A 13,119-nucleotide genomic window follows, 5' to 3' on the forward strand; every position below is an offset into this window, starting at 1 on the left:
CTGACCCATATGACCCTCTCTCCAGATCCCCCCCACCTCATCTCAAGCCACCATCCAGGCTCCAAGCAGCTGCAACATGTGGTTGGATGGGTAGCTTGGGTCCAGATGGCAGAAGACTTGGGATGCCAGGCAGAGGACTTTTGCCTTTTTCTGGAAGGAGTAGGGAGCCCTTGATGGTTCATGAGCAAAGAAGTTCACGGTGCAAACAATGTCATAGGAAAAATAAATTTTCTTGTAGTGAATAAGGTATCCTACATAGAACATCATTTTTTCACTCAATTAAGAAGCATTTATAGAAGGCCTCCTTTGTAAGGCACTGTGGAAGAAACGTAAGAACCAATAGCTAATACTCAGAAAACATTGCTTGCCCTGATAACCTTCATTTCCTAGAGAATTCATTAGTGCTACTAGGTACATGTCTACTACCTAGGGAATTAGCCTTTACAGCAAGGACGCTTGTTTCTTAGCAGTCCCCACACACTGCTTCAGTCTGCTCTTCACCCCTACATAAGAGAACTTTCACACCAAAGATTTTTAACTATGACTCTAACCTGACCCTTACTAATCTCTCATTTCCTGCCCCCATCCCCCTGCCACAAATGTCTTTCCCTCTAAGATTATTTTCCAAATACTTTCCACTCTCTTCTGTGTATCTGTTTATATACATGTGGTCTTCTCCATTAGAATTTAAGCTTCTTGAGGGCAGGGAGCACTTTTCTGTTATTGTCTTTCTTTGTATCCCAAAATTTAGCACATAGTGAGTGTTAAATAAATGTTTGTTGATTGATTAAGACACTTGACACTTACTAGCTGTGTGACCCTGGGCAAGTCACTTAAACCCCATTGCCCTGCCAAAAAAAAGAAAAGTATAGCCTCTACCCTCAAGGAGCTTACAGTCATACTGAGACACCAGAGAGAGAAAGAGAGAGAGAGAGAAACACACCAGGCAGTCAGTGAATGGTATGGATAATACGAACTATAAAAGCGGAGCTCAGCCTGGCCTGGGGTGATCACAGAAAGCTTCATACAAGAGATGACTGGAGCAGGGCCCACAGAAATGGGTAGGAATGAGACGCTGATGATTATTTTAATATGCCCAGCTTCTCTGCGGGAAGAGGAATTCCCCCTTCCCATGCCTGAGTCCTAGTGACAGATGAGACTTGTTAGCTAAGGGTCTCCCACTCCATGCAAAGGATCACCAAGCAAACAGCCAGGGACTCCTGGCTGACCCCAATCTTCCTTCCTCCCCTTCCCCTTCCCCCAGGGCTGTTTGTTTTCTGTACCAAGAGCCGTAGAGCTGAGAGATACTGGCAGAAAACCTTGCTGCAGATGGAAGAAATGGAGTCCCAGATCCGTGAAGAAATCCGCAAAGGTGATGGACACTGGGCTGGGGAAGCCCACGGGTCAAGAGGACCTCAGGCAGGGTGGAATGAAAAGAGCAGTGGTTTGGAAGTTAGGAGACCTAGGTTCTAGATAGGCTTCTGCCCCTCACTGGCTGTATGACCTTGGGCAAGTCACCTTATCTTTAAAGGGAGGGGGTCAGACTGGATAATCTCTAAAGTCCTTCTCAGGTCTACAATTCCAGATGATTTAGTACAGCAGGTAGCCTCATGCACAAGGGCTGACCAGCACTCAGCCTGGAATACCTGCGTAGACTAGGAATGCTACTGCTCAGAAACTGTTGCTTGGTCTCTGACTCTACCATCCCTGGAAAAATGAGCTCCCCTATCTCAGACATCCTGGATGTCCTGGAGGTATTGAATGGGAAGAAGCATAACGCAGCCCTAGTTAGATAGGATGGAATCATTACAGGAGGGCGTGTGGCTCATGTCTCTCCTGGGCTTCTCAACCAACAGGCTTTGCTGAACTGCAGACAGACATGACGGATCTGACCAAGGAGCTGAACCGAAGCCAGGGCATCCCCTTCCTGGAATACAAGCACTTTGTGACCCGTACTTTCTTCCCCAAGGTCAGAAGCACCTCTCTTCAGAGTCTGAGTCCTCCTTGAGCCCCCACTGATGTGGAGCCTTAAACACACTCATTGTCACCTCTCCTGTGGTGCAGTACAAGGAGCACAGGACTGAGAGTAGGAAAGGAACATGGGTTCTGGTCCAGACTCTGCCATGCCTGAACTGGGTGGTCCCACTTTTCTGAGCTTCAGTATTCTCATCCATCAAATGGACAGAGTAATGACTAACATGCTACCCCCACAGGGCTGTTGAGAGGATGAAATGAGATAATGGATGAAGAGCAGTTTCATCTTCTGTAAAATGAGACTAGCCAATCTCTGAAGTCCATTTCATCTCTGAATCCAAATCTCCAGCCTATGACCCTGAGCGCAGTTGCTATTTTTGTCCTCCATTTGACAGAGGAGGAAACTGAGGCTCAGAGTGGTCAAGTGATTTGCCCAAGGTTGCCCACGTTTACTAGTGGCTGAGCCCAGACTACTGCCTGCTTCTCCTGCCTCCCAGCTTATGCCTTTTTCCAGTGGACTACATGATTTTCCAGGCAGTGACCCAATGGAAAAAGTCTTGGTGTACACATGGGGAAGGCAGCCGGTCCCCAGGTGGATGCATCTTCTTTTCCCTCTCCAGATACTCCTTCAGCCATCCTGATGCCCCCGGTAAATCCCTGGGGTGCATGATTCCTTTCTACCTGGAGTCTGTTTGTGCCCGTACCCCTGGTGGGCTGTTTCCCAGTTTCTGTGCTCCACCCCTGAAATGGCCACATCCCGACCCTGGCTGTAGATGAGATGCATACAAGCCCATGGGCCTCCCTCCTCCAGGCTGGTGTCCATTTGGCAGCACCATCTGCTGCCCGCACAGCATTGATGAGCCCAGTGTTCCTGGGGGCCCCATTGGGTGGCCGCCCCTCCTGCTGGTCTTCCCTCTCCCCTGCCTGGGTAATGATAGCCTTGTCCCAGCTGCCTTTGGGACGGTAAAAGGTGAGCTCAGAAAAGCTCCTAGGGCTCTGCTGGAGAAAGCCATTCATCCCCAGGCCCCCCCAAGCTGCTCTTCTCCCCAGTGGAGCCTCTAACTGCTGGGTTCCACTGACTCTTCACTTGGGGGGATGCTAAAACAATCCAGCCGTTTCCCAGATCTCCAGGTGGTTCATTTTACTGAACTGGCAAAAATGGTCCCCTTCCCCCCAGCCCAGTGCTTGGAAAGAATTACCACTGGAAAGAGACACCAAGTTCTTCTGGTTGTTTGTATCCCAACACATCCTTTAAGAAAAACAAAAGGCTTCCTAACTTCCTTCCTACAGGGCAGCCTCCTGCTCATGTTCTGCTGGAGAGAGCCAGCCAGGGCCGAGGGGCTCAGGGCTGGCCCTGCCAGAGCTGCGGGCCCTGCAGAGGCACCCAAGGGCCTGCAGAGGACAGAGGGGGAGGAAGGGAGAGAGTGCTGGCTCTCTCCTCCATGACTCCCTCCCATCCTTCCCCTGGTTCTTTCCTTACAGTGTTCCTCCCTCTATGAGGAGTGCTACATACTGCCTTCTCAGCCGCTCAACTCCCAGGGGGGAGCTCAGGTCCAGGAAACTCATCCGCTGCTATTGGGGGAGTGGAAAGTGAGTATAGCAGACACAGGCACTGCCCGGAGACCTTGGGGCCCCATAGCCAGGGACCAGCCCCTCTCGGTTTCAGACAGTTATTTCCTCCTCTGTCCCCCTTGGAGATTTAGAGGCACAGACAGAGGCTGGAGATCTGCATCCCTCAGCCTTCCTGTTGCACTTCTTATCTAGCTAGGCCTCCCTAGGACTTCAGGGAACTCAACCCTCTGCCCCATCACCTACCATCCTCATCCTCATGCTTGGAGAGGGGCAGGGGAAAACCCACAGCCTGAAAGAGAGCACACTTACCTGCAGCAGCCAGCATCACCCGCCATAGCCCCCTAAAGCAAGCCCATTTATTATTATTATTTATTTTTTATGTTTTTTTAGTGAGGCAATTGGGGTTAAGTGACTTTCCCAGGGTCACACAGCTAGTGTTAAGTGTCTGAGGTCAGATTTGAACTCAGGTACTCCTGACTCCAGGGCCGGTGCTCTATCCACTGCGCCACCTAGCTGCCCCCCATTTATTATTATTATTAGTTTCTAATGGCAATCAGACCCATGAACCAGATGTTTCACTGCTGCATTTATGTGGTTCTGTCCTGGTTGGCTCATCCCTGTTGCCTCTTTGTTCCTGCTGGATTCAAAGTCAAAGGAACCAGGTTCAAATTTCACCTTGCCAGTGTACTAGCTGTGTGATCTCAATCACATTGCTAATCTCTCTGTTCAATGAGACCCCAAAGGAATGTAATATGACATGATCTTTGCCTCTCGATCCCAGGGGTATCCTCACTGTTCCCTGATGTTGTGTATGGCTCACCCTGGGTACTGAGGTGTGTGTCCTTGAGGTGTTCTTTTAATTTGTACCCTAAAGATGGATGCTGGTGGTGATGCTCCAGGCAAGCTGTGACCTTAGGAAAGGGGGGCAGATTCTTACAGCCTTGGGCTCTTTAATCACACTTGATGACATTAGTTGTCCCCATGGTCTTAAAGTCACAGAATGTTAGAGATGCAGTCCAACCCCTCGATTTACAAATGAGGAAACTGAGTCCCAGACGGGGGAAGTTACTCATCCAAAATCACACAGCCAGGATATGATGGAGCTCAGATTGGAACCCAGGTCTTCTCATTCTAGATTCAACATCCTTCCCATAATACCACATGGGGAAAAAAAAAAAGAACAGTGTTAGGGCTTAGGAAGTCTGGGTTCTGGTCCCGCCTCAGCTGCTCACTGTCTGGGGAAGTTACTTTGACCTTTCTTGGCTTTTTGCTCACTCTGTAAAATAAGGGACTGGGATTAAATAATCTCTAAGGTCTTTGGCAATCCAGTAGGCAAAGGGTGGCTGGCATGTGGGCCATTCCAGACGTCCATCACACTCATGGATGATGCCATCCTAGTAGACTGGTGGGTTCTGCCCATGTACCAGGTCCCAGAATATGTATAGTTTTGTACCAATGCTGTGATGTTAGTATCTGCTGGTGTAGTGTCACTGGCTTCATGTGGCAGCTACACTCTCTGCCTCTGTCCGCAGTCCTGCTGCCCTCCTCCCACACTTGTACCCCAAGGCAGCTTCTGCACTTCCTGTGCCCCATCTTACTTCTGGCTACAAGTGCCACCCACCCCAGAGCTAAGAGCTGGTGGGCCATGGGAGGGAAGCAGGGAGGATAGGGGAGGAGAAGAGGGGGTGAGCTGGCCCCCGGATGGCTTCACTGGCCCCTGTTTCCTCCGCAGATCCCCGAGAGCTGCCGGCCCAACATGGAGGAAGGGATCGCCCTGTTCTCCACCTTACTCAACAACAAGCACTTCCTTATTGTCTTTGTCCACGCTTTGGAACAGCAGAAGGATTTTGCTGTTCGAGACAGGTCAGTGCAACTGTGGGAGGGTCGCTTCTCTCAGCCCCTCCTTGAAGCCACATCATAGGATGAACTTCGGTAATCCCGGAACCTTCATTCCTATGCCTTGTGTTCCCTATAAGTGACACGGTCATCTGGGCCTTGCTAATAATCATTATTATGATAATGGACGGCCCCTCCCCCACCTTTCTATGGCCCCCTAGAGCTTTAAATCCTAATAATTCCCTGACCTGAGAAATGATGGCAGTAGCTCTGGAAAGAGGAGTATGAGTAGCAATGGGCGCCCTTAGCCTGGGAGCCAGGAGAGCCTTGAAGGCCAGATGCCTGAATTCTGTTGGAGGGTCACAGTTCACAAAGGGTCATATCCCTTTAATGAGAGATCCCGCCACCCCAGCCACAGTGTTCTTCCTGCACCGCCTTCCCTTTCCCACCTTTGTACAAACTATCTCAAGCCTAGAAGGGTCTCCCTCCCCAACTCTACTGCGTAGCCCCCTGGACTACAAGAGGCTTTCCCCGATCCCTATGGTTGGTAATGCCCTCCCACCCCACCAGAATAATGTTGTCTTTTAAATAAACAAATGAGGGGCAGCTAGGTGGCTCAGTGGATAAAGCACTGGCTTTGGATTCAGGAGGACCTGAGTTCAAATCCAGCCTCAGACGCTTGACACTAGCTGTGTGACCTTGGGCAAGTCACTTAACCCTCATTGCTCCACAAAAATTAAAAAATAAATAAAAAATAAACAAACGAATGAATGAATGGATAGATTAATTAATTAATTAATATATACACATATGTGTGTATATGTATGTATAAGCATGTATAAGCATATGTATGTATAAGCATGTGTGCATATGCTTATATATATATAAAATATGTATATGTATGTGTGTATTGCAATGTGGCATAGTGGAGAGAGAGTTGGCCTTGGAACCACCCAGACCTGGGTTCAAATCCAGCCTCTGACACATAATGACTGGGTAACCCTAGGTAAGTCACTGTGCTCTAAGTCAATGGTGTTAAACTCAAAGAGAAATGGGGACCACTAACCCATACATAAGGATCCCTATAGGCTGCATATAAACTTAGTTTTAAAATGTAATATGCATTGTTGTTCAGTCGTTTTCTAGTCTTATCCCATTTGGGGTTTTCTTGGGAGAGGTACTGGAGTGGTTGGCCATTTCCTTCTCCAGCTCATTTTACAAATGAGGAAACTGAGGCAAACAGGGTGAAGTGACTTGCCCAGGGTCATACAGCTACTAAGTGTCTGAGGCTGGATCTGAACTCAGGAAGAAGAGTGTTCCTGACTCCAGGCCCATCTAGGCTTTATTGTATTTTTACTTATCTTGTGAAATATTTCCCACTTTCAGTTGAATCTGGTTTAAGCTGCACTCCAGCTTGTTATGGGCCTTGGGTTTGACACCTTGGTCCTTAGCAGCTCTCTGAGGTAGATCACAGAGAAGGTGCCAGCCCACATTGGGAGAGAGAGTTTCCTCCTGGGGAGGAATCTTTGTCCAAGTCCAAGCCTCCTCCTGTGTTTTGTCCACGCTTACCTTGTATGCGTGTCGTTTCCCCTCCATAAAGGGTAAGCTCCTTCCTGGCTCAGGAGGGAGATGGGCTTTGCTTGATTCTATGTGTTTGTTAAGAGGGATTTATTTTGTTATTGTTGTTGATCTTTAGTGGAAGGAGAGAAAGTAAATGCCTGTTAATTGGGAAAAGTAATAAAATGCAATTAAAAAGAAAGACTGCAGGCTGCCGAGGGCAAGGACTATTGGCCTTTAGTCTCAGCGTCCCCATTCCTTGGCTCCATAATTCATCATTGCAGTTGAATTCATTTCCCTGACCCTTCACCCTCAGGTGCAACCTGGCCTCGCTGCTCACCATCGCCTTGCATGGGAAGCTGGAGTACTACACCAGCATCATGAAGGACCTGCTTGTGGACCTCATAGATGCCTCAGCCTCCAAAAATCCCAAGCTGATGCTTCGCCGGACAGAGTCCGTGGTGGAGAAGATGCTCACCAACTGGATGTCCATCTGCATGTACAGCTACCTACGGGTAAGAGAAGCACTGGACAGCAGAGGACATGGAGGGTCCAGCCCCCCTTGGGGGCTGTGGCCGCTGCTGCAGCTGTCAAAATCTTCGGACCTAATTCAGTCCAAGGCAGTGTAATTCAAGAGGCCTTTCCCAAGTACCTCCTGTGTGCCTAGACCTGTGCTAGGTGCCTGGGGAGAGTTCCGGAGAAGCTGCAAAATGGGGTTCCTGGCCCTAAAAAGCCATGGTTTGATGGGGGGAACAGGGAAAGAGCCCAGTGGTGCTTGCTGGGAGTGCAGGAGAAGGTTAGAAGAGGAGAAATCAGGACAGGTTAGAGGAGTCAGTCACTAAGACTTGAGCTCAGAGAGGTTGTCATTTACCCATGGGTGAAGGGCTAGTCTGGATTCGAACTCGGGTCTCTGGACACCAAGCCCAGCACTGTTTCTATGATACTGCGATACTGTAACCTCAGAAGCAGCAGCCTAGGGAAGCATCCGTTCTAGGGATTTGGAAAGAGCTAATAATCTCCAGTCTACCACTCAACAAGAAATGGATAATTTGGGGCCCATTTCATGGGCTGCTCTCCCAGCTTCTGTGGCAAAGCAGCCAGAGTCCTGGGCTTCGCTCTGCAATGGCAGATGCCCTTTCTGTGTGGTGGGCATCATGGTAGCAGGCTCAGTTACACATGATGCACTTAGCATGTTTCACGTAAGCAGCCTTGTCTCCCGAGAGACTCCTAGACCTGGAACTACTCTCAAACTGGGTAAAATTGCATCCATATTGGCTCTGTTGGGATAAAGGCTGCTCCGTATGGGGAGCCAGAGAGGGTGTTGGGATGCGAATGCTCTCAGTGTCCTACCTTGGAGGCAAAAACTGTAAAAGTCTCGTGCTCTAGGTGGGATAGACCCAGGCACACATAGATGTCCCCTCACTCATGCACATATGCATGCAAAAGGATAACCACAGACAGCCACTCACACACACTTGTACAAATGCTCGTATACTCACACACAACACACACATAAAATATAATATAGTTATAATAGAGCACAATAGAATAATATAATAATTCTATATTATATTGTAATATATCACATATAATTGTATAATATATTAATATAACATATACTTCTATCTTATCTATAGTTATAGATAAGATACAATTATAGATAACATATAGTTATCTATTAGCTAATATATAATTACATATAATATATAGTATTACATATAACTATATATTAGATAATAGATAACTGTATATTATCTATAATATAGTATATAATTATGTCATATGTAATGTAAACATATATTATATGCAATTATATGTAATAGGTAGCTATATATTACATGCAATTATATAATATACACTGTATAATTATATGTTATGTTTGTTGTGTTGTGTCACATGTAATAAAAACAGGATGCCCCAAAAGTCTCACTGTGGTTTTAAGCTTTAATAACTTAAATATTATCAAAGCTCTAAACTGCACTGAGACTTTTGGCACATCCTGTATACACACAGAGAAGCGTGTGCACAGGGATGTCAGCGGGAAATCAGGAGTCAGAAGACCTGGGTTCAAATTCTAACTCTGCTACTTCCTGGAGGTTTGACCTTAGACAAGTCACTTCACTTTCCTGAGCCTCAGTGTCCTTGTCTCTAAAATCATGAGGTTGAAAAAGATGATGCAGTTTTTAAAAAACAACAGCTGAATTTGGAATTGGAGAAGCTGGGTGTGAATCCCAGCTCAGGCATTTCTTCAGTCTGTGACTTCAGGGAAACCATTCCAGGCTTCAGTTTTCTCAGCTATCAAATGTCCAGGTAACTCAATAACCTGTGAGGTCCCTTCCAGCCCCAGATCTCTGACTCGAGGATCCTTCCAGCTTCACTTTGCGGTTCTTTGTCTTCTGTGTCTGGGAGGCCTCCTGAGCTGGGATCTTAGAAGCCATCTAGACCCAACTCTCCTTGAAGCCCAGATTTGGGGCAGTGACTTGCCCAAGGTCACACAGCAGGCTAGCAACAGAAGTGAGACAGGACCTCAGGTCTCCGGAATCCCAATCCCACAATGTCTACTGTGGCTTCCTCTTCTCTCTCAGCTCAGTGGGCCCCCTGAAAATGATTTCATCTGCATTGGGTACAACTACATTCAACTATATTCATACTTTGTACATTGTACAAACTACAGTCAACGTTCCCTTCCTATGGGGGCGGGAGAGGGGGAAGAGAATGAGGAGAAGAATAGACGTTAGAAGCCGCCGTGAAATATGTAAGCCCACTCAGGCTGTCTGCCTTGTTCCTGTGTTTCTCCTCTTATTCTCGTTCAAGGCAACTAGGTGACAGAGTGGACAGAACTCTGGACTTGGAGAGTTCAAATTCTGCCTCAGGTCCTTACTAACTGTGTAATCCTCAGCAAGTCACTGACCCACTCTCAGCCTCAGTTTCCTCATCTGTAAAAATGGAGCTGATAATAGCAGCTACCCCACCCCCCAGGGTTGCTGTGAAGATCAAGTGAGATTAATAATTGTAAAGCACTTAGAACAGTGCTTGGCACATAGTAGTCACTTTATAAATGTTCTCTACTTTTTTTTTTTTTAGTGAGGCAATTGGGGTTAAGTGACTTGCCCAGGGTCACACAGCTAGTAAGTGTTAAGTGTCTGAGGCCGGATTTGAACTCAGGTACTCCTGACTCCAGGGCCGGTGCTCCATCCACTGCGCCACCTAGCTGCCCCTTGTTCTCTACTTTTAATTCAATTCAATGACCACTGATTAAAATGGTACTTACTATGTGCCAGCACTTGGGGATAATGGAAGACACACAAAAAACCTAAAAACTAAAAACTGTACCTGCCTTCAAGAAGCTTCCATTCTATTGAGAGATACAAACAAATAAATGAATAAATTAGTGGAATATAATATAGGGAGCAAGTGTTCACAACTCACAACTGGAAGGAACAGGAAAGGTCCCCCATAGGAGGTGGCCCACAAGCTGAACTCTGAAGGAAAATAGGGATTCTAAAAGGCAAAGATAAGGGCTTACCAGGCATCAGGAGACAGCCTATGCAAAGGCAGGTAGGCAGGAGATGGGAGGCCCAGTTCAGAGAACTGTAAGTTAACCAGTTTGGAATGTAGAGTCTGTTAAGGGAGAGTAATGTGCAATAAGTCTGGGCAAAGCTTTAAATGCAAACCAAGGAGTTCATCTTTCATCTTGAAGGCGGTAGGGAGCCATGGATGGTTCCTAAGCAGGAGAGTTACATTGTAGCTGTGTGGAAGGTGGGTTGAAGAGGGAAGTGCCTGGAAACTTGGAGTCCAACCAAGAGGTTATTGCAATAATTCAAGTGAAAAGAGATGAGATGGGGCAGCTAGGTGGTGCAGTGGATAAAGCACCGGCCCTGGATTCAGGAGGACCTGAGTTCAAATCCGGCCTCAGACACTTGACACTTATTTTATTAGCTGTGTGACCCTGGGCAAGTCACTTAACCCTCCTTGCCCCACAAAAAAAAAAAAAAAACAAAGAAAGAAAGAAAGAAAAAGAAAAGAGATGAGGGAGGGCCCAAACCAGGATGAGTAGAAAAGAAAGGAACTAACGCCAAGTTCCAATAAAAGCTCCTTTAGTGCATCTTCCACTGTGACAAACGAGATTCCCATAAACCTTCCAGGAGAGAAACGAGCAGCAACCACAGCAAAATAGGGGAAAACATTTCCCCTAACCCCCACATGCTGGGCTTGTGGCCTCTCCCACCTGAGCAGGCTGGATGAAGTCTGTCCTGTGGGTGCCGCCACCCCCCCCCCCCATCATTGAGTCTCTCTGGAGGTCCTGGGGACAGGGAGCCACCATTGAGACCTGCCTCATTGCAGTCCCAGGCCAAGTGTCTCCCACCTTGCGCCCATCCCTAGGCTTAGCCTAGCTCTGGCCTCTCTCACAGGACATTTGTGACAATGCTGGGCTCACTTTTCATTCCAAAGTGATTCTAGTTAATCATGGCATCTATTTGAAACAGCTGTTTTGGGGTCCCTCACTGGTACAGTGGAAACATTCCAGGCCCCTGGGCTGTGCCTGCTGAGTTAATATAACATGACACAGACATTTGTTTTACATTAGTGCTCTGCTGGCCCACTGGCCCTATCGCTTTGGGAAAGAAGGAACCAAGGGAAGACATACTGCTCTCTGAGAGCAGGGGAACACTAACTTTTCTCTTAGTTGGAGTGGAGAAAATAATATCAAGCCGTGAGAAGCCTTTGAGAATCCTAGAACCTTGCAGCAGGAAGAGACCTTAGAACACAGAATGTATTATTTAACAGGAACCTTGGAAAACAGAAACGTTAGCATATAGAACGTCAGGACCTAGAACACAGAACTGATGGGGGCTTGGATCATGGAAATGTTAACGCATAGGATGTCAGAACTGGAGTATAGTATAATGGAGCTAGCAGGGCCCTTGGAACGTAGAAATAACAACTGGAAGGGAGCCTGGGACATAAAATATTAGAGCACAGAATGGAATATTAGAACTGGAAGGAAGCTCAGGACATGGAATGTTAGCACACAGAATGCCAGAAATGGAAGTGAACCTTGAAAGAGACCATCAGAGCTAGAAGGGATGTTAGAACATAATATAGGGGGCAGCTAGGTGACACAGTGGATAAAGCACTGGCCCTGGATTTAGGAGGACCTGAGTTCAAATCTGGACTCAGGCACTTGACACTTACTAGATGTGTGACCCTGGGCAAGTCACTTAACCCTCATTGCCCTGCCAAAAACAAACAAACAAAAACAGAACATAATATATTATGAGGTAGAATCATGAAAGAGCAAAGATAGAAGGAATCTGGAAGATCTTATCAATCTGATGCCCTCATTTTACAAATCAATCAACTGACCAATCAGCAAATATTTGTTAGGTAACTCCTTAATAAGCACTTGAAAACGGAAGTTGATTGAAGAAAATACTGAGAACCAAAAGGATGAACTTACCACTTCATGGTCAAATGCAGGCAGCAGAATCAGGAGTAGCAAAAATATTTTCCAGGTAATGGAAGTTGGCCCAGACTTTGGGCTCAAATGCAGGAGAAATTCCTGGGCTAAGAGGTAGACTTATCTGTGAGTGAGTGGTTGTACTGAATGGCTTATTAGACTTTTCTCCTTTTAGGGATATTGGTTCTTCATGATCTCGTGGCCTCTTTGCCCAAAAGTCTAAGCAATTTGGGCTTGTTCCCTCTCACCCTCTTGCTACTTCTTTGTTGGGTAGGGAGGGTTCAGGGATATAATCTCTACTTTATGGATGAAGAAGGGATGAACACAGGAGAGTCTGGAACCTTAACCCAGGCACCCTATCTCTCCCTGCCAGACCCTTCCATATCCATCCTTGCTGATTGATGTCTCAGAGCTGGTATTATCAATGTGCATGTCCAGACTAGTTCTACTCCTTGGGCTGACAGCAGGCATCCTTATAAATCAAAATCTAGCAATGGTCCGGCCTTAGGAGAAGGGGAAGGGTTTGGCAAAGGCTGCTCCTCTGGGTCCTCCAACTGTCCTTTCAACCTCCCCTCACCCAACATATTAATAGCTACCATGTTGGTTCTCAAGAACCAAAGAGGAATCAAGTTGCATTATGCTATGGCTTTGAGGCAGAGCTAATTCTAGTGCCCAAGAGAACAGACCCACATAGCTGCCTACTAGCTGTGTGAGCCTAA

At 47.0% G+C, this 13,119-nt stretch overlaps 1 protein-coding gene across 1 annotated transcript in view; it reads left to right on the forward strand.

Annotated features, from left to right (window-relative positions):
* PLXND1 (plexin D1) overlaps positions 1 to 13,119 on the forward strand; it is a 208,600-nt gene that overhangs the window by 163,772 nt on the left and 31,709 nt on the right. Inside the window, exons 21-25 of the mRNA XM_043976535.1 lie at positions 1,265 to 1,372; positions 1,857 to 1,969; positions 3,457 to 3,564; positions 5,279 to 5,409; positions 7,256 to 7,454. Of these exons, the coding sequence (XP_043832470.1) occupies positions 1,265 to 1,372; positions 1,857 to 1,969; positions 3,457 to 3,564; positions 5,279 to 5,409; positions 7,256 to 7,454 (659 nt within the window). The remainder of the gene's footprint in view (positions 1 to 1,264; positions 1,373 to 1,856; positions 1,970 to 3,456; positions 3,565 to 5,278; positions 5,410 to 7,255; positions 7,455 to 13,119) is intronic.

Source organism: Dromiciops gliroides, chromosome 1 (assembly GCF_019393635.1).
Source record: "Dromiciops gliroides isolate mDroGli1 chromosome 1, mDroGli1.pri, whole genome shotgun sequence".
Lineage (NCBI taxonomy): Eukaryota > Metazoa > Chordata > Mammalia > Microbiotheria > Microbiotheriidae > Dromiciops > Dromiciops gliroides.